This window comes from Stegostoma tigrinum, chromosome 30 (assembly GCF_030684315.1).
Source record: "Stegostoma tigrinum isolate sSteTig4 chromosome 30, sSteTig4.hap1, whole genome shotgun sequence".
In the NCBI taxonomy this organism is placed as follows: Eukaryota; Metazoa; Chordata; class Chondrichthyes; order Orectolobiformes; family Stegostomatidae; genus Stegostoma; species Stegostoma tigrinum.
Window position 1 is genome coordinate 9,074,207 of NC_081383.1, and position 25,447 is coordinate 9,099,653.

Below are 25,447 nucleotides of genomic sequence, written 5' to 3' on the forward strand. Positions count from 1 at the left end.
GTTTCTGTCCACAATCCAAGGTGGGAAATAGTCATCAACCAGAATTTAAAATACAAGAGCATTTATTTTTATTTTGCTTCAAAATGGAAAAACAAAGGCGTTGCAACCACAGAGAGAAAGAGCATTTTGGAGTTCAAGCAACTCACTGGAGATCAGCCAGTAAGCAGTGAATACCACACCAAACAAAAAACATAAGCCTTTGGAACTGGCTTCTATTAGTACTGAGCTACTGTATCCATAGTAACAGTGTTGCTAGGGCTTAACCACTAGATGCACTAGCAGGGGATGTTTACCACCACATTCTTAACTATGATTTGACTTTATTCCACTTGATGTTTTCTTTGGGTTATGGTTTGCTTCAAGTTGCCACAGTGTCTGCATGGCGGCTCAATGGATGGCACTGTGATCCAAGTCAGCTGGCCCAGACCACAGACTGAGGTGAAATAGCCTGGGCTGATGAGGCAGCAGTCAAGCAGCACTGCACTGTTGGAGGTACAATGACTGGAATGGAACTTCTGCTCCCTCAGGGGAGTGTAGGAGTTCCCTGGGCATGGTTTTTGACAGCTCACCCCATCACCAACACCCCCACCATGTGAAAACATTGGGGCCTACAGAGATGGAGGCAGACTTTATATTCTTACATGTCACTTCTGTTATACTGGTGCTTCAGGTTTACCAGTTTCTGTTCTTCCCCTGTTTAGAGTTAGTGAGTTTTATGCATTAGCCTAGTGGTAGAATTGCTAGGCTATTAATGCCGAGACCCGAGTCTTGCTCTGGGGACCCTGTTTCAAATCCCACAATTGCAGGTGGTGAAGTCTGAATTCAATAAAATCTGGAATTAAGAGTCTAATGATTACCATGAATCCATTGTCAGTTGTCAGGAAACAGCAGTCTGAGTCACTAATGGCCTCGAGGGAAGGAAACGGCTGTTCTTACCTGGTCTGGCCTGAGACACTCTGGGCCCACAACAATATGGTTGTCTCTAAACTGCCCTCTGAGCATTTAGGAATGGGCAATAAGTGCTGACCTAGCCAGTGATACCTGCATCCCATGAATTTTAAGAAACAAATAAAAAACAAAAACTGGCCCCAACCTTTTATGTCAAGGCTAGTGATAACAGACTAAAAAAAGAATGCTGGAAAATCAGCAGGCCAGATGTTGTCTGTGAAGAGAGATCAACTTGAAACATGAACTATTTCTTTCTCCTCTCAGATAATGCCATTGCCTGATGACTATGCCCAGCATTTTCCATTATTAGTTTAGATTTATAGCGATGCTAGTATCTTTTTGGGTTAATGAGAGGGAGACAACCTAGTTATAATACCACCAGACCATTAATCCAGAGACCGAGGCAACGTTCTAGGGATTCAAACCTGAATCCCACTGTGGCAGATTACAATAAAAACAAATCTGGGATTGACAGTCTAGTGATGACTACGTTGATTGTCACAAACACCCATCTCGTTCGCTAATGCCCTTCAGCTAAGGAAACTACTGTTCTTACCCAGTGTGGCCTACATGTGACTAGGCCCACAGCAGCTCTTAAGTACTCAAGGCAATTAGAAATAGGCCATAAATGTTACCTGAGCTAGTGATACCATTCTTTTAAAAGGAAGGAAGAAACAGGGACAGACTTGAAGGAAGTACAAAGCCGCAGTGCATAAACATCTGTGTCCTTCAACAGTACCCACTAAACCTGCAAACTAACAGCTTAAAAAAAAAGGCAGCAGATACATAAGAACATGAAAACACACAAGTCATATAGTTCCAAATCAGGAATGCGTTTGGTCATTCCTTCATTATCACTGCATCAAAATCCTGAACCCCTGGTTTCTAACACCGCAGTGGGTCTCCTTAACACATCAAGGACAGCAGTAGTTCAAGAAGGCAGCTCACCACCATCGTCCGAAAGGAAAGTAGAAGGGTCTCGACCCGAAACGTCAAACTTCATTGCTCCTCTGATGCTGCTTGGCCTGGTGTGTTCATCCAGCTTCACAGCGTTATTACAAAATAAATGCTCAGTTAGGCAGCAACACGTTGCGTTCCATGAATAAATAAGAGAACGTGCTCAGAGCCAGCTCTCACATGCAGGAGAGATCACCTTTTAACTTGGTGGACACAGGTGCATTCAGGACCTGTACAGTCACTATTCTAGCATAGGCAAATGTTATCAGAAATCAAAAAACCAATGGCATCAAAACTCCACTGCAGGTTTTTCGGCATTACAAAACTGAGCCACAAACCCAATCCTCATTTACCCAGGGCTTTGCTTAATTACAATTTCAGCTCGACCAGAAACAAAGTCTGAAAAATACAGGACCAGGGAAATGTCACCAAGGAAACGCATACAGCAGTTTCACTAAAAAAGTACTCTCTCTCTGGAGAGCACACAGGCTGCTATGTTTTAAAAAAAAGTGCACAATTTGTACAAGTTGGAAATTCAGAATGGCACAGCAGTTGAAACCATAGATTCCTGGGTGGTATGGTGGCTCAGTGGTTAGCACTGCTGCTTAACAGCACCAGGTCCCTGTGTTCAATTCCACTCTGGGGTAATTCTGTGGTGTTTGCACTTTCTCCGTGTCTGCGTGGATTTCCTGGCTCCGCAGTTCAGAGTTTGGGGTGGATTAGCCATGTTAAATTGCCCCATAGTACCTAGGGATGTGCAGACTAGGTGCAGACTTAGCCACAGGAAATGCAACATTACAGGGATAGGTTAACTAGGTGGGACGCTATTCCCAGGATGGGCTGAATAGCCTGTTTCTACGCTGTAGGGGTTCTATTACTCTGGTTTTTCTAAGTCATTATGATTTGCAGAAGCATGTATATTCTTGCCAGGGTCGTTATGGTTTGAGAGAATGTTAATGGAAATGCGACAAATGGTTTGGGGTAGAGGAGGAACGAGCAAACTGAGCTCCATGATCAGAGACTGTCCTTGCGCACAAATACTTTTTTAGAGGGTGTCTGGTATAATCAATCAGCGGGAAACCTACCTGCTATCATCCTTCAGGGGCACTGATCAGCTACAGTCACACAATGTCTCACATGTAAAAACCTGCTCGTCAAGCAAAGCCAAGCATCTAAACTATAGCTTCATAAATTATCTTATTTGAAGGCCATAGCTTCATACCAGGCAACATCAACTAGCTTAATGTCGTTGAAACACAGGCAGCCATCACATTAAATCCAGGTCGTATTTATCTTAGTCATTTATCCATTTTTTAAAACTGATTCCATCCCTGTCAACTGCCTTTGGAACTAATGCTACGATATAAGTGTAAGTAGCTGTCACATTATGTTGTGACAAGTAAAAGGAACAAACGTAGGAGTGAAGTGTAATGTGGACAGAGAGACCAAACAAACATTTAGATAATCAAATAAGGTGACCTGGAGTTGGCAGTGTTTAGTGTAAATTTTCTGTTCAAAAAATCTTCCCTGTGAAAAAAAAGTACTGAAAATGACTGGAGTAGCAAAGCTAAACAAAAAACACCCAAAGTGTAATTTTGGCAGAGCTAGCAAAATTATCCACACTCAGACGTGCCTGAGGATCAAAGTCACATTATATAATTTGAATCAAGGGCAACAACATGCCCAAACATCGCAGTTTCTTTTGCGGTTTTCACCTCTGCTGTTGACTGCAAGCAATCCAGTTTATAACCAGAATGGTGTGTTTCTTTTCCCCGCAAATAGGCGGCCCAGAAGAACATACGAAACAAACTGCTGCAGACCTGGACATCTGGATTAACACCACTTAGGTCAGAGGTTATGATTGCCTGCAAGACAGAAGGCCGAGGCCACCCACCTGCCATGGAAGGACAGCACGCACTGCAGCTGGGGCGATCCACAGGAAGGGCCTGGCGTGTGTCCAGAGTCGCCACTGGCCCCTGGCAGGTGGTGACACCTTGACCAGCCAAGGCACCGACCCAATCCTTAGAGCCAATCTAGAGAAAAGCTCACCATTCAGTCGACACTTCAACAGAGTGCTGAGAAAGAGCCAAATCTTGTTGCATGCTGGTCACCTTATTTTGGACGGTGACATCTTTGACAGGCTCTTTAGATTTATTTACTCCTCAGCTTGTCTAGTTAACAGCTTATACCATGTTTAAAAAAACAACAAAACATTGCTCTGGTTAGGCTCCAGAGTTGGAATCCAGTCCTGGGCATCACAATTGAGGAAAGGTATGAACATCTATAACTGGCTGCAGAGGAGATACACTAGTGTTAATTGGGCTTTTTTCTGAACCAAAGAGAGCAGGCGCAAGGGCAAAAAGAGAGAACGATTTTCCCGTTCAGTTGATGAGAGAAAGATTAGAGGAAACAAATTTAAGCTTTGGGAAGAGATACTGGTGAATGTGAGGAAGAACACTGTTACTCAGAGAATGGTACCTTGAACCTTGCTGCCCAGGGATGGGGGTTGGTTGGATGCAGAGGCTACGATTCTGAAATGAAATTAGCCACACTTGAAGGAAATAAGACTGTGGGGCTACAGGCATATAGTGGAGAAAGTGGGATGGACTATAATCGCTATGCAGAAACATAACATGGACATGGACCAAATGACTTCCTCCTGTCCCTTGAATGAATATGTATTATGCATAATGCCACCTTGTGATTATTGGGGTTGAGGCATCTGTGCAACCAGACAGCTGCAAAAGGATCCCACAAAATGACCTGAAGGACGATAGCATTTGCTCTGATATTGTTCATGATATTCCATGGCCAACTCACATCAATTAAATAAAAATAACACACAATCATCTCAGTGGTTTACGGGCCATAATTTCAGAATTTGGTTGTTGTGCTTTCAGCATTGAGCCAGCGTCTACAATTTAAATAAAAAAGGGAAGTTGCTATAGTCCTACCAAAACACTGGGTACAGAAGTCAACTTTCCATCCACGGACTCCATTTACACGGCTCGATACCGCAGAAAAGCAGCCAAAGACCCAATACGCCCCGGTAATGATCTCCTACAACCTCTTTTGTTAGGCAGAAGAAACAGAAGCCCGAACAAGTGCACACCAGCAGGTTCAGAAACAGCTTCTTCCCAGCCATCATCAGACTGATGAATGGGCTTTAGCCTCAAATAATGCTGCACTTGCTAAAGTTGATGCCGCCTAACACACACTCTGTGCGTGGTAACCTCCAAGTCTTTTGATCCATCCATCCTTGCTTACTATGATCTGCCTGTACTACTCGTAAACAAAGCTTTTCACATACTTTGGTACACATATCATGAACAATATCAGGACAAATACTATCATCCTTCAGGTCATTTTTTGGGATCCAATCAACATGGGAGTCACCATGTCTCGGGCAATGGAAAAAGTGGAGAAGGAACATCGTTCATGGTTACCTTATCTGGTGCAGGAATTGAATCTACGCTGTTCACGTCATTCTGTATTGTAAAGCTGACCATCCAGCCAAGTGAGCTAACCAACACCTACATTCTAAATAAACGTCATTGGCTTAAAGAATTTTGGGATGCTGCTAAAACCAGCCACTTAGTACAGGCCGATTTTGTTTTTGAAAGATGATATCATGTACAACTTTTGAAATTGCAGACCCAGTTTCCCCATTTATCTCACTTAATGGGTGGCATTTATGTAGCAACTATCATATTGCAATTCTCAAATTACTTCAGATATAATGAATTACAGGGATAGCCAAGTCACAACTATCTGACTTATGAATGCTCAAGTTAGGAATGAGCGCCCGTACAGGGCTGTAGGTTTAAACAGCCCGCACAAACTTCCAAACAGCTCATTTATATCATCCTGCATTGTGGCCTGACTGGAGTTCAGATGGACTTGCAAACAGACTCAAATGAAACCTGTTTGCAAACTGGGGGTGCCTTTACTGTGAAGTGTAGTGATTAACTAGGTCAACAATTGTCATGGTTACTTGCATAGAGTAAAATCTAACATTATAATTGGAAGATGTCCAAACAGGACTGGTCTGTAAGCAATAAAGTGCTGAAAAACACTTCACAGGTCAGGTAGCCATTATAGAGAGAAGCAGAGTTCATGTTTCAGGTCAATAATCCTTTACCAGAACAGGTTTTAAAATAGGCAGATATAAAAACGGTTGAAATGAGGGCAGATACCAGAAAAAAAAGGTGGTGGTCGTGGGGGATGATTTCAGACAATTCAGCTCCTGGAGCACGACCTACCATTCAAAATGATCATGGGTGATCTTATCTGCCTTCTCTCCATAATCCCTTCGACCCATTACTGATTAAAAAAAGACGGTTTATCTCCTCTAACTTTAGTCAATATCCTGGCAGCCACTGCACTCCTGGGGTAATGAATAAAAATTCATGAGCCTTTGAGAGAAGTAACTTCTCATTTCTAATTTAAACCTACCATCTTTTATCCTAAAGCCATGACCTATTGTTCTAAATTACCCCACGAGGAATCACCTTCTCGAGATCTACATTATCAACCCTCTTTAGTGTCTTACACAGCTCCAACCCTTCCAAACATCAGAGTACACCACCACTGATGCTGTTTGACCCATTGCATATTTCCAATATTTTATTTCAATTCAGCTACTGCAGTTTTTTGCTCATTTTGACAGTGTACGAAGGTGATATAGTTTGCAGACGACACAGAGGTCGGAGGTGTCGTTGACAGTATAGAGGGCTGTTGTAGGCTGCAGCGGGACATTGACAGGATGCAGAGATGGGCTGAGAGGTGGCAGATGGAGTTCAACCTGGATAAATGCGAGGTGATGCATTTTGGAAGGTCAAATTTGAAAGCTGAGTATAGGATTAAGGATAGGATTCTTGGCAGTGTGGAGGAACAGAGGGATCTTGGTGTGCAGATACATAGATCCCTTAAAATGGCCACCCAAGCGGACAGGGTTGTTAAGAAAGCATATGGTGTTTTGGCTTTCATTAACAGGGGGATTGAGTTTAAGAGTCGTGAGATCTTGTTGCAGCTGTATAAAACTTTGGTTAGACCGCACTTGGAATACTGCGTCCAGTTCTGGTCGCCCTATTATAGGAAAGATGTGGATGCTTTGGAGAGGGTTCAGAGGAGGTTTACCAGGATGCTGCCTGGACTGGAGGGCTTATCTTATGAAGAGAGGTTGACTGAGCTCGGTCTCTCTTCACTGGAGAAAAGGAGGAGGAGAGGCGACCTAATTGAGGTATACAAGATATTGAGAGGCATAGATAGACTTGATAGCCAGAGACTATTTCCCAGGGCAGAAATGGCTAGCACGAGAGGTCATAGTTTTAAGCTGGTTGGTGGAAAGTATAGAGGGGATGTCAGAGGCGGGTTCTTTACACAGAATTGAGAGAGCATGGAATGCGTTGCCAGCAGCAGTTGTGGAAGCAAGGTCATTGGGGTCATTTAAGAGACTGCTGGACATGCATATGGTCACAGAAATTTGAGGGTGCATACATGAGGATCAATGGTCAGCACAACATTGTGGGCTGAAGGGCCTGTTCTGTGCTGTACTGGTCTACGTTCTACGTTATCTACAGAAACATTTCAGACAGTTGGGTCGTCAAAGCTGTAAGCAAAAAAGTCAAGATTTACAATGCACTCAAGCAAAACAAATCTTAGAACACCTTACAAGATGGATTAAATTACACTCAGCCGTAAATGAACCCGGGTGGCTGGAACAACCGACAAAAAAACAGAAGTTCTGCAAAACACCAGTCCAAACCTAGCTGGAATGTTGCGCAGGGTCCGGAGTGCTAGAGTGTAGAAAGGACGTGAAGTCATCATTAGGGAGTATGCTGAAGAGGCTTACAAGAATGGTTCTATGACTGAGGTCAGATTGGGGAATTTGGGACCGGTTTCCTTGGGGAGGTGGTAATGGTGGAGGAGGGTGGGTTAGAGAGAAGTTTTCAAAAATCACAGAAAATAGGGGCCAAGTGGATAAAGAGAAGCTGCTCCCGCTTGTAAACAAAATCAGAAACAGGGTGGTCATCACAGCGGGACAAACAGGAAGCTCATATTTCAAGTCTAGATGTCTCGAAACATTAGCTTGCTCATTCTCCATGGATGCAGTATGACCCGCTGTAATTTCCAGCATTTGTTGTTTTCAATACAGTTTCCAGCATCTGCAGTAGTAATTTTATCTTAGGAACAAGGTGGCAGTTTTGAACTGTTCTGCACAAAAAGCAAATGTAAGGTGAGAAAATAACTTTTCCACATAGTGAATAGTTAGGGAACACTGTCTGGACATAAAGTAGATGCAGGTTCAATGGTAGTATTCTAGAAAATAGATGGTTATTTAAATATAAAACAATATTGAAGGTTAAAGGGAAGAGGCAGGGTTTGAACTGTTAAAAAGCGTTCAGGAAGACAATGCAGTCATGATTAGCTGAATGGTCTTCCTCTGCACTGGAACAATTCTATTTCCGCAAACAAGGAAAACATTTTTAGTAGCAAGGACAGTTTTATGTGCATTTATCATCTAATGATGCCAATGAACAAACAGCAACCCTGAAAACACAATGTGCTGTAGGAATGCCACAGGCTTGAACTGGGTTCAATAAACTGGACAATGGAGATCCAAGCAAAATTTATTTTTGCTTCAGTGTGCCTAACTTTGCAAATTCTCTTTGTAATGTGGTCATTTATTTAGATGAACAGGCCAGCCAAATAGTGTACCAGTACAGCAGGAGGACCCCTTTGGGAGTTTCAAAACCTTTTTAGACAGTCAGAGGATTACACATGACGAAGGCAGCAGTCCTTCAGAAGTGCCCTGAATATCACCTTTTTTAAGGCAGGTAGCTACAAGTTAATGCATCTCACAATCAAAACTGCTACTAAATTGATTAAAGCTAAGCTTCAAACTCCCTTTTTAGTAAGTGACCCTTGTTAAACATACTTGTAAGAGACGAGTGCAAATCTGGTCTAGGTTTGCTGTGTGGAAACTCAGAAGCTATTTGTATTTTAAACAGGAAATCGATTGTTTAGTCCTTTGTTTTAAAATCCCTGCACATTTTAATGTGGTAATGGATTGAAATGAAATCCATTTTCATTTAAAAGGATATAGTGCAAACTCAATTATCTTCCTAATTGGAGTGGGCACATGTAGGGAATTATGTAAATGTAAATAATGTTCTTTCATTATAAACAAGCTGGATCAATGTCTTGGTGTGGTCTTGAATTAAGATCAAGTAAACAAAACTCCTGTAGAATTCCTCACAGGTAAAAGATTTAATCTCAGTGTCTCAGCTACTTTGCATTGATAAAATTGAACATTTGTACATTCACACAGTAGATGTGTGTAGAAACCTTGTCAGTCAAGTGTGGCCATCTCACACTCAATAGCAATATTGTTGTGACAGGCTAGCAGGAAATAATGTGGTGAAGCTCCACAGCACTACCACTGAGGCTACTACAGCTTTCCCAGAGTGGAGAGAGCAAAACCGCACATAATATTCTAGGTGAGTTGCACCAAGGTTCCACACAATTGAAATCAAGACATCTCCATTTCTGCACTCAGTATCTGAAATCACCACATTCCATAAATATGCACAAGGACCGTAATACAGATTTATTGAAAATGGTAGATATGTGAAACTAGATTGAGCAGTAAAAAAGTTTAACAAAAGAAATAAAACAAAAAGGGGCTGAAGAGGATTTCTGATGCTGTGTCAAGCATTAAAGAAACCTCAGAATCTGGGATGGTTACTGGTAATGTTGCTGCCAGAAGGACAGAATGAATTTCTTCCGAGACACTGCAGGTGCAAGAGGCAAGTTATTGTGTTTTAAATGCTGCATGTAACCGAGGCAGAGTTAAAGGAACATGACCTGGTGCTAAAACACTGGAGAACCTACAAGAAAAATAATTGGTCTCTGTCCTTGGACTCTGAGGGAGAGGGCTTATCTCGTGATTATAATGAGGTCAGCCAGGTGGAAAAAAATGAGTTCCCTGATTGGATGAGATTAACAACCCAAATCAGGGAGCCCTGGCTGTCAGATATAATTAGGGTGTCAAAGGTCTGTTCACTCAGAGCTGGTGCTAAGGGAGCTAGATCAGTGTCAAGGATTCTCCATGTGTAAACAAAGGGTGACTTAGTAATAGGATGACAGCCTCAGTGGAGTTATTATTTCAAGCACAATCCTGACATGAACTAATAGTCACTCTTACTTCAATGTCTGTACACCAAAACTCTGGAACTCCCTCCCTACCACAAATGTACATCTACCTATATCACATGGATGGCAGCAGTTCAAAGTCACGCTCATCAGCAACTGCTGAAGGCCACTTAAGAATGCAGTTCTGGTCAATGACATGAGCCAGAGGAAAAAAAAAATTGAGCTTGGATCAATTCCTTATTTAATTAGTATCAGAGATAATGGGAACTGCAGATGCTGGAGAATTCCAAGATAATAAAATGTGAGGCTGGATGAACACAGCAGGCCAAGCAGCATCTCAGGAGCACAAAAGCTGACGTTTCGGGCCTAGACCCTTCATCAGAGGGTCTAGGCCCGAAACGTCAGCTTTTGTGCTCCTGAGATGCTGCTTGGCCTGCTGTGTTCATCCAGCCTCACATTTTATTATCCTTATTTAATTATGAATGTCTTGTAAAGCATTAGATGCAAGGTTAGTAATTCAGTTCTATAGTTTGTATACAAGATTAAAACTAGAGATCAAAAAAGGTCAATTAGTGACTAATAAAACTAGTGATAAATTAAGAAGAAACTTCATTAACCATTAGAATGTAGAGCTCACTATCACAAAGCTCAACAACTGAGATAACAACGAGTATAGATGCATTTAAGGGAAAGCCAGATGAAATGAGAAGGAAACAGAAGACTATGGGATAGGTTTAGATGAAAAAGGCTGATGGTATAGGCACATGTGGATCTTAAGTTACACCACAGATCAAATTGGACAAGTGGTCTATTTCTGCATTGTACATCTTGTGTAACTTACCGAGCTATAATGAATTCCAATGTGCATCACGTGCAACTTCAATAATTCATAAGGCAGAGTGTGTTAGTCAATTACAATCAGAGAAGTCCCTTCCATAATGCATACAAGAATATGGTATAATATTTACACTCGTGCCATTTGAAGTTTCACTGAAACCATTAACCTACAAGTAACAAACCCTTGATGATCAGCATGCTGATGCATTCACTTATGCTTTTAGAAGCCATATCTAAGCACAAAACACACAGGTCTATGCCAGAGAGAGAAAAAAAAAATGGACAATTGCTTGCAATTTAATGGAAAAAATGTAACTGATCATGAAAGTTATTTTCTTTCATTTGTTCACTGGTGGCTCTGCAGACATCTGTCTCATCACTAGCCTGTGAGAAGATGGTAATGAGCTACCTTCTGGCATCACTGTAGTCCATGCACAGCGTGTACATGCATAAGTGCTATTCAGGAGGGAGCTCCAGAATTCACTGTCAGCAATGAGTGAACAATGATATGGTTTCAGGTCAGGACGGTATGTGATTTGGAGGGGCAACTTGCAGAAACATCCCTCATATCTGCTGCCCTCGTTCTCAGCTGTTGTGGTTGCAGGTTTGGAAGGTGTTACCCAAGGATTCTTGGAGTCATTGCAGTGCATCTTTAGATGATATACGTTGTTTCCTGTGTTGGGGGAGGACAGCATGAACATTGAAGATGTTAGCTGGGGTGCCAACAAGTGTGCTGCCTTGACCCGGATGGTGGTGAACCGCTTGGATATTTCCACACGTGGAAGATATAACTGACATATACTATGACAGATGGGTAGAGAATTGGGAAAGTAGTTTCACAGGGCCTACCAAGATGGTTCTTGTGCTGATCAGAACATCTGAGTCATCTTTCTCTGGATGCTATCACTGGTTTGCAGGAGGGAGAGTGGCTAGTTTCATGCTTACAAAAGTCACAGCTTACAGCAACTAAAAAGGAAAGATAAACTGGTTTTCGTCAGGCTTAAAATGGCTTTTACTGCCCAGAAAAGGCAGTTCTCCTGAGCTGCAGGTAGTCAAAGTTTTCCCTACCCATTTCACAGCCCCAGGATGTCCAGCTACCTGAAAACCAATGACAGTATTGTTGGCAGGCAGGGCAGCCTTTATCATCAAACAGCTGATCACTTGCCAACAGAGAAATACAACTTGTTACCAGGTGGAGTTTCTATTTGTACACAGACCTCAGCTGAAGTTCTTGCGCAAACTATACTTCAATATTGCTTGACGGTACTTACAGACAGAGTTATAGAGTCATTCAGCAAGGAAACAGACTCCTTGCCCAACTTGTCCATGCTGACCAGGTTTCCTAAGCTGAACTAGTCCCATATCCCTCTAAACCTTTCATATCCACGTAGCTGTACAGATGTCTTTTAAATGTTGTAACTGTACTCACCTCTACTACTTCCTCTGGCAACTTGTTCCATGTTCACACACACCTGTATGCAAAAAAGTGCCCCTAATGTCCTCTTCAAAATCTTGCCCATCTCGCTTAAACCAGTGCTCTCTAGTTTTGGGCTCCCCTACTATGGAAAAGACATTTGCAATTCACAATACCTATACTCCTCACGACTTTACGAACCTATATAAAAAGGTCAATCCTCAGCCTCTTACACTCCAGGGAACAAAATCCCAGCCTATTCAGCCTCTCTTTATAACTTGGTTTTAAAAATTGCATTAATCCTTTAGCAAACCTTTGCTTATAACAAAACTTTCCCCAATTCAGTACACAAATTTAAGGTACAGAAAAATGAAAAGACAGTTTTTTTTTTAAAAAAGGGTCTGGTGACCCTTTTGCAGGCCAGGCTGAGTAGATACAGCAGACATCCTCTCCAAGGAAGATACTGGTGAAACAGATGGGCTTTTAGATCAACTGATGATAGTTTCAATTTTATCATCATTAAGTCTAGCTTTCAACTCCAGATTTTATAAGGTGAATTTAAATTCTCAGGTGAAGTGGGAGTGGCAGTATTTGAACCTGTGTCAGAGGATCAACCTGGATTACTAAGCAGTGACACTACCACTATATTAACATCTCCAGCACAATAGGGGAAAGGGAAAGCAAGATGTAAAGAAAAGAAAACAAAAAAAAAGCAGTTTTTAAAAAAATAAATCAGACAGCCTGCACAGTATGCATGGATTTTTGGTAGAAGAAATTGAGTTTATCTTTGATGTCTGTATCAGCAGACACACGCGCTGGGCTTAGCTACAGCTATTCATGTGGGAACAGGGTTTCAGAGCTCGTGGAAAAAAATCATGGGACAACTTGAAGAACAGGAGATGTTTTCAAAAATAAAGTCAATGCCCTTCCCCCCCCGCCCTCACTAAATACATTAAGATCCATGCAAAGATTACTTTTTTTTTTAAAAGCACATTAAACTACCAACTGATGACTCCAAAATCACAAGCTTACATAAAAAGGAAGTTTCACAAAGGTGGTAAATTTCCATTCAACCTCAAAGCCATCAAATCCTTTATCAATGATAAAACTGAACTCATTCACGCTTGACATTTTAATTCATCAATGGCTATCTTCGTAGAAACATCTTGAAAGCCATTAATCTCCATCTGTAGTCGTCATTTTCAGAGCAAGGTGTTTCTTACAAATACAGCTTGAAATGGAAGTATTAGACAAGTTAACTCCTGAACCAGGTGCTGAACAACGGAAGTGTGAAAATTACCATACCGTGCTTAAAGCCGAAACCTCATCGCAATTCTAACTTTCCTTCCAGACCCGTGCCCTCACTCAATCCCCCCACTCTGAAAATGCAAGTCTTTAATGTGCAAAGATGCGCACACAGTTGGTGGTCAAAACCATCTCAAATTCACCAGTCTACTCATGTGATGTGACCAATGGCCGTGCTGGGTCAGCAGGGGCATATTAGTTAGTGGGTGAACTTAATGAAGGGGAACTGCAGTGGTTCTCAACCTTAGCCTCCAAGGAGGCTTGGTTACACGGCTGGGAGCAAATTGGAAAACAACAATTGAGCAGGAGGTTTAGGTATCCCTTCTAAAGCAGACACATACTCATACATTAATTGTGCAACTGTTACTTCTTCATCCAACTCATCTCCATATAGACCAGGAACTGAGCCGGGACTTTCCAGGTCTGTACGGCTCACATTTGGGAAAAAGCATGACCAAATGAGTCACTGGGGGGGGCATTCTTCCCAATTCTGTTCATGCTTTCATTAATGTGCAATCAGGCAAAATGGGCCATAACCATGTTTATGTCATACACAAGCCTCCTGCCATCTTACTCCATCTCACTATTAGAATATCCCTATATTCCATTCTTCCACAAGCACTGTTCCAGCTTTCCTTTAACAGTACACCTAGGTAATTTTTTTGTTTAAATTCATTCACTCCTTGGCCACAGGTTTCACTAGGTAGACCAGCATGCATTGTCTGTTCTCAAGATGACGGAGGTGAGCTGTTTTCTTAGTGTCTCTAGTGTAGGGACATGCAGTGCTGTCAGGAAGGCACTTTCAACATTTTGACTTGGCAATGGTGAAGGAACTAACAGCAGTATAATTCCAAGCCAGGGAGGGTATTTTGCAGATGCTGACATCTGTTGCCATTGTCCCTCTAGATTGTAGAGGATGTGGGTTTTTCATGATGCCGTTGAAGGAGCCTCAGCGAGCAACTCATTAGTATCTTAAAGTTATGCATTGCCTGTAGAGTTTGAAGTGATGCAACTTCACTAACACTAGAACTAGAGGGTCATAGTCTAAGAAAAAGGGGTAAGCCAGTCAGGACTGGCAAGAGGAAGAATTTCTTCATTCAGGGTTGCGAACCTGTGGAATTCTCTACCAGAGAGCGCTATCGGGGCCAATTCATCAGGTTTATTCAAGAGAATGCTGGACATGCCCTTGGGGCAAAAGGGATCAAGGGGTATGGAGAGAAAGCAGGAGTGGGAGGCTGAACATACATGAACAGACCAAAATGGTGGTGTAAACTCAAAAAAAAGGGCCACATGGCCGCCTCCTGCACCTATTTGCAATGTTTTCCTTGTGCAGTACACAGACCACACACAGAGGATAAATTCCACAATGCTACTCCTTGGACGCAAACCTTGACAGACTCCAGTCGGAACAGGCCACACCTGGGACACATGGGCAACGTCTAAAGAAAAACCAGATTCTCGTGGGTTCCAAGTCAACTGAAATCAACAAATATAAGACAAAATGGAAGCAAGTTACTTTCTTGTCCCATGGTGTTCACTTACCTATGAGGCTTCTTTCTCTTCAACATGTTCACATGAATTCTAGTAACTCTGTAACAGAATAGACAGAAATCATTACTTTAAAGCAAAATTCTAGTCCTGCACAGCACAGACATCCAGTACAAGTTGCAACAGTTGTGTTTACTCTTCCATATTGGTCCAGCTCAAATCTTAAGCTTGGATTTTCAATTCTTGCCAGTAATAGGTCTGAGCTCAGAGCCAAGGTCAAAACCCTTGGTCTACACTTTGACGTAGAAGAAAATGACAGATGAGGCAGCGAGAGAAAATATCATGGGGTGGTGGACGGTGGATTTTGAAAACACATTATAGAAGTTCAAAGGTAGAAAAGTCTGCTATTTACGAAATGGAAAATTTAGAACTGATTGCTTAGATCTGACCACTCCAAATTTAGCATTAAAACAAACACTACCTATGACTCAAATATCATTAAAGTAATACAGGGAGTCCAAAATTCTCTACTCCCAGCCAAAAAAACACAATTCTTGCACTTCCTGGTTGATATGAAATCTGTGGAACAATTTAAATTTTGTTTGTTTTTAAAACAGAGCCAAGTAAAATGGATTTGAACCATACCACTCTGCTACAAGAGTCCTTACTTTATAGTTATACACCAAGTCTTCCGCCAGGCAATGGCTCATGTGAATCATCATCCTGTTACATAGCCCACTGATGACAAGTAAACTGGTGGTGGTGTTGATAGTGAGGAAGGCAGTCTCGGGTTACAGTCTGATATTGAGCAGCTGTTAAATTGGAGTACTCCAAAGACAGATAGAATTTAATCCAAATAAAAAAAAGTGCAAAATGATGTATTTTGGGAGGTCTAATAATGGAAGGATATACACACACAAATGTATGGTAGGTCCTTAGAGAGAGTACTGAGGAACAAAGAGATCTTGGCGTGCAAGTCCATGATCCTTGAAGATGTCTGTACAGGTAGGGTAGTGAAGACAGTTTACGAAATGTATGCTGTGTCTAAATGAAGGCAAACAAACAATGTAGGAGCAAAGAATTCTTTTTTATAAAAAAACTTTATAAACATTGGTTAGGCCACGAATGGAATACTGTGCAGTTCTGGATGCCACACTATCAGAAGGAAATGATTACACCAGACAACGTATAAAGGAGATTCACCAGGATGTTGTCTGAGATGAAAACCATCAGTTTATGGACAGGTTGGGTTTGTTTTCCTTGCAGCAAGATAGGTTGGGGAGAGGGGGAATCTGATTGAGGTATAGGAAATGGAGAGAGGTACAGACAAAATAGATAATGAGCATCTCTGCTCATGGAAGACATGTCTAAGAGCAGAGGACATTAAGCTTAAAAAGGTGGTGAAGAGTAAATGGTTTAGAAAAGATTTGAGGAGAAGGTTTCACCCAGGTGGTAGCAGAAAATATGGAATGTGCTGCCTGAGGGAGTAGGGGAGGCCTGGTTACATTTAAGCAGCATCTGGGTACACACTATAAATACCAGGGAAGAGTAGGCTATGGATCAAGTGCAGATAAATGGGATTAGTGTAGTTTGGTGTTTGCGGGCCAGCAAAGACAGAGTGGGCTGAAGGGCCTGTCTCTATGCTGTAACAATTCTGGCTGTACAACTATTGCCAACTGAGTCACCAACAGCAGCTTAAAAAACAAATCAGCCTCACAGCTGAAGGTTGGTTCGACCTAATTTCCAATATTCCCATTTTAGTGAATTTAATCTCTCTCTCATCTCACCTTTTTTTTATTCATTCATAGGATGTGGGTGTCACTGGCTAGGCCAGGATTTCTTGTCCATCCTCAATGGATGGATCTTCGCAAGCCACCCAAGGGGCTGAAGGCAGTTAATAGCCAACCAAATTGCTGTGGGCCTGGAGTCACATGTAGGTCAGACCAGGTAAGGATAGTAAATTTCCTTTCCTAAAAAGACATTAATGAATCAGATTGGTTAGGTGACATTAGTGAACAGACGATGGTTACATAGTCACCTTTAAATGAGCTCCCTATTCCAGATTTTTATTGAATTTAAATTCTACCATCTGCCATGGTGGGATTCAAACCCACGCCCCCAGAACATTAGCTTGGGGCTCGGAATTACTAGCCCAGTGACACCACCGCCTCTTAATTCGAGTTATCAGATAGGCCAGAACTGTTATTCTTTCAATTCCCATAATCCTCCTGAAAATGTCCCTTCAGAAAAGGGCAGACAGCGGAAGTTCTAATGTACTCATCAACAAGTAACAAGAATCGGGTAAAGATACCAGAGGTAAGTTTAAACTTTTGCCTATGCTGCACTTATTAACTTTCCATTGTCTAACATAAAATGTGCTTTTGAAGCAGTTTGTTAGCTGCATAAATCATATTCTTCAGTTCTAGTCTTTAACAATTTTGTCAAAATGCTAACATTTCTTTAATCTGCAGATGCAAACAGGCCAGCTGTGCATTCATAACAGTTCCTCTTCTGATTGCTTATTCTGATTTCTGACATTTATAGGTATTTTTTAAAAAAGTCACAAGCAGAGTGCGGCTTCAGCATGTAACATTTGTTGGAGGTTCTACAGCAAGATGCCAAAAACGTTTGTGATAACAAACCTCCATCATCTACAAGTACAAAGATATTAATCAGCCCACACATCTTTCATTTGTGCATGTATCTGCCATTTCTTCAATGCGGAGTCAAAATCCTGGAACTTGTGGATAATAATTTATGCTGAAAAAAAAGCATGTCCATACTTATAATGGAAACACAGTAAAGTTTTACTGCATTAAGGTGACTCCCAACAGTAGAGGCGATTATAGGATAACAAGTTTGCATAAGCATTTTCCAGTGTAAATATGGCCACTAAAATAATGGAAATAATTTAGTTCATTATACTTTAAAGTGAAAACTTAATTAAAACTGCACGTTTCAATTTCCCACTTCATAGCTCTCCACAATTGATAATCTCTATTCTTTTCTGTTTCTAACCCCGCAAATTTAAGACCACATTGATAGTTTATTCCCTCCATTCACAATCCTGATATTATTTTAACAACCACTTATATACTGTTACATTTATTTAAAAAGGGGAGGGGAAACTAAGAATTGCTACAATTTATATATAGAAATGATAGTTACTGTTGAATCACGTCACTGTCAAAAGGGGCTCTGACAAATCCTTGTGACAGAAAACATTTACAGGTCAATGGGAAAGAAGTGGGGTTACAGGACCAACTGGGCAACTGTTTCAAAGAGCCAGAGGAATGATGGGACAAATGGCTCATTCTGTGCTGAAAGAACCAATGATATCAAAACATCACTTTCGGATGAACTACACTGAGTCAATGAAGGCAACAGATGCCACATCACATCCACTTATCTCCGAAAAGACTCGTGCTTGTCATGGTAACTGTACTTGTTATGGCTGTGTGGGTGGGTGGGGTGGGAAAGGATGAGAAATGATGTGTCCAATTATACTTCAAGAGTATCTCATGCAAAAAAAAACTTATAAGCAGGTGAAAAACCACTGTCACTTCTTTCAAACCTCAAGATCTGCCTCAACACAAAGACACTAACGACTGACCACGGAAAGCAGAACAGTCGAGTGAGCTGACCTCTTGAAGAGCAAAGGCATGCTCATTCCAGCTTAGTCAAGGAAAGACAGACAAGTACATTTTCATTGACAGTTGTGAAAAGTGCAAACATCACAAATTTCCATAATAATCAATGAGGTTTAATTTGAAGTTTAGTCGTTGTAATCATTGTAGAAAACAAACAATGTACACAAAACAGAAATATAGTGACCAGGGATAATAAAATGTGAGGCTGGATGAACACAGCAGGCCAAGCAGCATCTCAGGAGCACAAAAGCTGACGTTTCGGGCCTAGACCCTTCATCAGAGAGGGGGATGGGGGGAGGGAACTGGAATAAATAGGGAGAGAGGGGGAGGCGGACCGAAGATGGAGAGTAAAGAAGATAGGTGGAGAGGGTGTAGGTGGGGAGGTAGGGAGGGGATAGGTCAGTCCAGGGAAGACGGACAGGTCAAGGAGGTGGGATGAGGTTAGTAGGTAGCTGGGGGTGCGGCTTGGGGTGGGAGGGAGGGATGGGTGAGAGGAAGAACCGGTTAGGGAGGCAGAGACAGGTTGGACTGGTTTTGGGATGCAGTGGGTGGGGGGGAAGAGCTGGGCTGGTTGTGTGGTGCAGTGGGGGGAGGGGATGAACTGGGCTGGTTTAGGGATGCAGTGGGGGAAGGGGAGATTTTGAAACTGGTGAAGTCCACATTGATACCATATGGCTGCAGGGTTCCCAGGCGGAATATGAGTTGCTGTTCCTGCAACCTTCGGGTGGCATCATTGCCTGCTGTGTTCATCCAGCCTCACATTTTATTATCTTGGAATCTCCAGCATCTGCAGTTCCCATTATCTATAATGACCAGGGAGTTTGCTTCAGTAGTTAGCATCTGCTTTGCCTCAGCTCGTCATCTTCCAGTCAGAAGGTTGAGGGTTCATGTCCCCCTCCAGTTGTCCTTCAGTTGGAGACTGATGTCTAGCCAAGATCACGATTTTCTCTGTTGCACATCTTCATGTGGGCAACAGGCTGATTTTTCTCCTAAACGCCCTGATATCTTGCCCCCACCCCCACCCGAAACAAGACATCTTAATTGATTATCTCATGGGGAACAAAGGTCCGCTGCCTGCACTGACTCAGCTGTGAATCTTCATGTTACTGCGGATCACAGTCCAAGCATTCTTGTTGACTTGCACAGCAAGAGTGGCCAGCCAGGGTACCACCAAATTCATGATGCCGAACTAACTTTACACGATGTTAATCCAGCTGCAGCTCACTGACTGCTAAGTTGCTCACAGCTGCTATCAGCAGAAGAAAAATAGTTGGAGTACCACGTATCCCATTTCTTAAAATCACTCCCACCACTGGCAGCCAAGTTTACAGCCACTAATAAAAGAAATATGGATTTTAAAAATACCAGCCTAATGGTGACCACGTAACCCACTAAAAACCAATCTGGTTAATTCTTATTTTGAGAAAGAAACCTGTCATCCGTACCTGGTCTGGTCTAGGAGTGTCGACACCCACTACGATGGGCTTGACTCTTAACTGTTCTCTGAAATGGCCAAACAAGCCATTCAGATCAAGGGCACGTGGAGACAGGCAACGAGTGTTTGCAAGGTCAATGGCACCCACACTCCATGAAAAAATAAAAAGGACAGGAGGCTACCTCTCAAAAGAAACTTACAGTCATTCTCTCCTCAATTAAGGGATTAGAGTCATGGAGATATACAACACGGAAACAGATCCTTTGGTCCAACTAGTCCATGCGAGCCAGATATCCTAAATAAATCCAGTCCCATTTGCCAGCATCTGGCCCATACCCCTCTAAGCCCTGCCTATGTATGCACATCATTTAAAAGGCATCTGGACGGGCAATCATACCAGCCTCCACCACTTCCTGTGGCAGCTCATTCCAAACAGGCACCACCCTCTGTGTCAAAAAAGTTGCCCCTTGGGTCCCTTTTAAATCTTTCCCCCTTCACCTTAAACCTATGCCCTCTAGTTTTAGACTCCCCCACCCCGGGGAAAAGACCAGGCCCCTCATGATTTTAATCAACCTCTGTAAGGTTACCTCTCAGCCTTCAATGCTCCAAAGGAAAATAGTCCCAGTCTATTCAGCTCTGCCTGTAGCTCAATCCCTACAACTCTTTTCCAAGGATGTTGCCACTTTCCTGAACCCTGTCAAGCTTCACAACATCCCTCCCAGAGCAGGGAGGTGAGAATTGCACACATTATTCCAAAAGTGGCCTAACCAATGTCCTGTGCCGCTGCAACATGACCTCCCAACTCCTACACTCAATGCAAGCATGTTCTCAACCATCCCATCTACGTCCGACTCTACTTTCAAAGGAACTATTAATCTGCATGCCAAGGTCTCTTTGTCCAGCAACTCTCCACAGGACCTCAATGTCAAGTATACAAATCCTGCCCCGATTTGCCTTTCAGAACTGTGTTCCTTGAAACCCGGCACTTCCATCAAGTTTTCAAATTACCTGTCCTTACACTGTGTTGAAATTTGTCTGGAAACACTTCTGTGAAGCACCTTGGAATGTTCAAGGCATAATGCAAATGCAAACCATTATTCTTGTTACGACGACAGATCATGTCAGTGAGAAATCGGAAGCGCACTCCTGCTGTCTGGTTGAGGGCCATGCTGCAATTTGCAACTTTTGCCTCCTGCTATTGTTTTCCACCCCCCACTTCTCCATTGAACAGGCCAACAATTCCACTGCAGCGTCTATCTTTGTCAGTTAATAAATGCGAAGTATCGGCAGTGAACTAAAAGCAGAGCCGGTAGCTCCTAAATTTGACTGCAGGTTAAGATGATCTTAGTAAAGAGGTGCAATACAATTAGTCTCAGTGTAACTGGACATCTAACACAGACAAGACAGCAATGACTGATACATACAAAAATAGAAGTTGGCCCCTCTAGCTGCCTCATCATTCAACAAAGATCATATCGGATTTATATCTTAACTCCATCCACTTGCCTTGGCTCAATATCTCTTAACAGCATAGCTTTTGAAGAAAGCCTCATGGTGTAGTGGTTGTTCCTGTAAGCCTGGACTTTTCAGCCCAGAGCTCAACTCCCACTTGCCATGAGGTGTGTCACAATATGACCAAACAGGTTGATTAAAAAACAATCCCACTATTTCTGGAAGCGTGCTCTGCCTTTCTACCACCCACTGTGTCACAAAGTGCTTTCCAATTTCTCTCTTGAATGGTCTTAATTGATCAGCATTTGGTCCACGATCAGCTACTGGGACACCCAAATTCAGTCCCCTACCCTATTCCCATAACTGTGCGTGTACCTTAGCTAAACCAGTTAGCCTGCACATCCCTGGGCACTACAGCCAAACCGACCTAACCTGCATCTTTGGACTGTGGGAGGAAATCAGAGTACCCAGTGAAAACCCACAGACAGAGGGGACACACAAATGCCACCCAAAAGTTGTGATTGAACCTGGATCCCTGGTGCTGCTAATCACAGGAGAGATGGAGGAAGTGGTTTCAGAAAGTGTATTAGAAATCAGGAACTCTCCCTTCAAACTAAATAGGCTGAGGCAGAGGGTCAACTGCAAATATCAAAATGGGGATTTTGGAATCATTTAGTAGGCAAGAGCATCAAAGATTATGCAGCGAAGGTAGTTTCACTAAATTATCTCAAATCTACGTCTTTCAATTGCAAAGGCTTCAGTCAGTTTGGACTGGTTCTTGTTATTTGCTCGATAAAAACATTTCATAATGTTGATATTGCTCAGGTAATAACTGTGCTCTAAACTACTTCCCTCCGAAGTTGCAAACACATCCAACATTCATCACTCGACCTGATGTATGAAGAAAATCCTGTCGGGGAAGGTAGCAGTCTTGGAATTGTGCCAAGAATTTTATTTAGTTATGTTAAAAGGTGTTCTATAAAAAAGGGAGGGAGGGAGGGAGAGAGAGAGTTCTACTGTGCTTTGACGGAGCATTAAACATCAAAACTAAGCACACAGTCATATCATGAAGTGAATTTTTGGAAAATTTGTAGAATCCCTACAGTGTGGAAACAGGCCCTTCGGCCCAACTCCACACAGACCCTCAGAGCGACCCATCCCCCTAAAAACAAAACCCACCTAACCTACACATCCTTGAACACTATGGGTAATTTGGTATGGCCAATCCTGCTAACCAGAACATCTGTGGACTGTGGGGGGGGAACCGGAGCACCTAGAGGAAACCCATGCAGACACGGGGAGAACGGACAAACTCCACACAGAGTTGCTCATGGGTGGAATTGAACCTGTGTCCCCAGCACTGAGGCAGCAGTGTTAACCAGAGACATCATGCTGCCTTTATTTTGAGGGGACTTGAACATAAAAGCAGAAATGCACTTCTGAGGCTCTATTAGGCTCTCGTCAGGTCGCTTTTGGAGTATTGTGTGCAGTTTTAGGCCCTATATCTCAGGAAAGATGTAGTGGCCCGAGAGAGAAATCAGAGTTAACATTTCGTGTCCAGTGACCCTTCCTCAGATGCTGCCAGACCTACTGAGCTTTTTCAGCAAATTCTGTTTTTGTTTCTGGATTTACAGCATCTGCAGTTCTTTCAGTTTTTAAAACAAGTAACAGCCACATCTTCAGGAAACAGAAGGAGAAAACTCCAGTGCTTGTGATTTTTAAAAATACATAATCATCTTAAAATGGGAAAGACTGAATTACATATTTCTTTTGCTTCTATGCCTTTCTGTAGCAGATTTGACTCTATTGCACCCCATTTCCTTACCCACCACCCCTCCGTTCCTTGCGCAGTTCATAATGCTCACTCATTAAAAGATAGGTATAAACAATCTCACCAGTTTGTATTCTATTTTCCCTGGGTAGGTACACCATCATATCTTTCTTGCAGTGTCAATTCCATGGGGTTTGTTAGTATTGCTGTCTAATCCTTCACTTAAGTCTTCAGCAGAGGAGACATATACTTAAGAAACAAGAGTTTATTTGTTACACTGTGACTAAAATAGTAAATTACATTATCTTAGACAGGTTAACTGCAACATGCTCGGCAAGCAGCATTGGTATCTAAGAGCAACCTGGCTAATCTAGGTTATTAACAGTAAAAAGAAAGATCAAACTGGAACAAGACTTTCAGACAACTAGCATAAAACAAAGAACGTGGATGCTGGAAATCTGAAATAAAAACAAAAATTGCTGGAGAAAGTCAGGTCTGACAACTCTGCTTTCTCTGTAGCTGCTAATATTTCATGCCCAAAGAAGTTCTTTCATTCTGAAGAAGTAACATTGGACTTAAAACATTAATTCTGATTTCTCCAGCAATATCTTTGTTCCCTTCAGATAACTAGAACTGACAAGCATCTCTAGTGAACACTTAGCTCCTAGGAAGTGGAATTAAAAACAGGTTTCAGAGGTAACCCTTTCGAGCCACCTGTTTTGTACAGATTGTCTGCAGGGTTGTTTCTAGATGTCCTGTTGACCTTGCTGTGATGCTGTTAGCTCCCACATCCAAGGCAAACATTTATCCAGCTGGTAAAACAAAAAAAGTGAACGGAAAAATGTCTGACACAGCAAAGATGAATGATGATGCGCTCATGAACTATTAGGAGTGATCACATCCTATTATTGGCTAGGAAAATTGTTACCCTACAGCAACTTAAAAAAATTTCATTGATATATACATTACTGGCTCGGCCAGAATTTATTGCCTTTCAACTGGCATTATCCCAGTTTTTAATCTTTGCAGTCAACGTATAAGGACATTCACATTGCCACTGGGAAGAAAGGGAACTCCAGAATTTTGACCCAGTGACAGTGAAGAAGTGATAATATAATTCCAGTTCAGGACGGCGTTTGGCTTGGAGAGGAACTTTCAGGTGGTGTTCCCTGGTGCTTCTGGTGGTAAAGAAGGTGGATTTGAAAGATGCTTATTGAGAAGCTGCGTTGCATGCTCACAGTGCATCCTCTCTTTGGCACACACTGCTGTCACTGTGTATAGGTGGCGGGGGCAAACGAAGTATTCAAGATGGATGGGGTGCTGATCAAATGGAGGGCTTTGACCTGGATAGTATACTGGTTTCAGAGCATTTTTGGAATTACATCCATGCAGTTAACTGGAGAGTGCATCATCACACTGTGCCTTGTAGGCAGTGGACGGGCATTGGGCAGTCAGGAAGTAGGTTACTTGCCATGGTATTCCCACCCTGCTATTATAGCCAGTGCTATTTACATGGCTCATATGGTTCAGTTTTGGTCACTGATAAGTTTCAGGATGTTGATAATGGAGAATTCGGTTTTGCTTTGAATGTAGTAGGGGAGGTAGTTAATCTCTAAGTGTGAAAATGTCTATTGCCTGACACTCACATGTCACAAGTGTTACTTGCTACTCATCAGCACAAGCCTGAAAAATTCCGAAATCTTGCATGAGAGCTTTCACCGACTTTTATGGATGCACCATAGAAAGCATTCTGCCCAGAGTTATGAACACAGCTCAGTCCACTATGCAAGCCAACTTTCCATCCACTGTCTCAACCTATAATTGTCACTGGCCTGAAAAGACCCCACCCACTCCAGTTATAATCTCTTTTGTTAACAGAAGATACAAAAGCTTCAATACACATACCAACACGTTCAAGAACAGCTTCCTCCCCACTGTAATTGAGACTTCTGTATGGACTCAAAATTTCAAATCGGAGGCTCATTTTTATTTTTTGCACACCTTTTCTGCAGCCATAGTTTTGTATTCATCAG

The 25,447-nt window shown here is 42.3% G+C and overlaps 1 protein-coding gene across 4 annotated transcripts in view; it reads right to left on the reverse strand.

The window, feature by feature from the left end:
• LOC125465921 (spindlin-1-like) overlaps positions 1-25,447 on the reverse strand; it is an 86,321-nt gene that overhangs the window by 17,466 nt on the left and 43,408 nt on the right. For 2 of the 4 annotated variants that reach the window (XM_048559918.1, XM_048559921.2), the window contains exon 2: positions 15,161-15,208. In XM_048559918.1, the coding sequence (XP_048415875.1) occupies positions 15,161-15,186 (26 nt within the window). In that variant the 5' untranslated portion in view covers positions 15,187-15,208. Of the gene's footprint in view, positions 1-15,160; positions 15,209-16,893; positions 17,077-23,538; positions 23,562-25,447 lie in introns of those variants that run through there. The other 2 variants (XM_048559920.2, XM_048559922.2) reach the window with 2 other exon arrangements.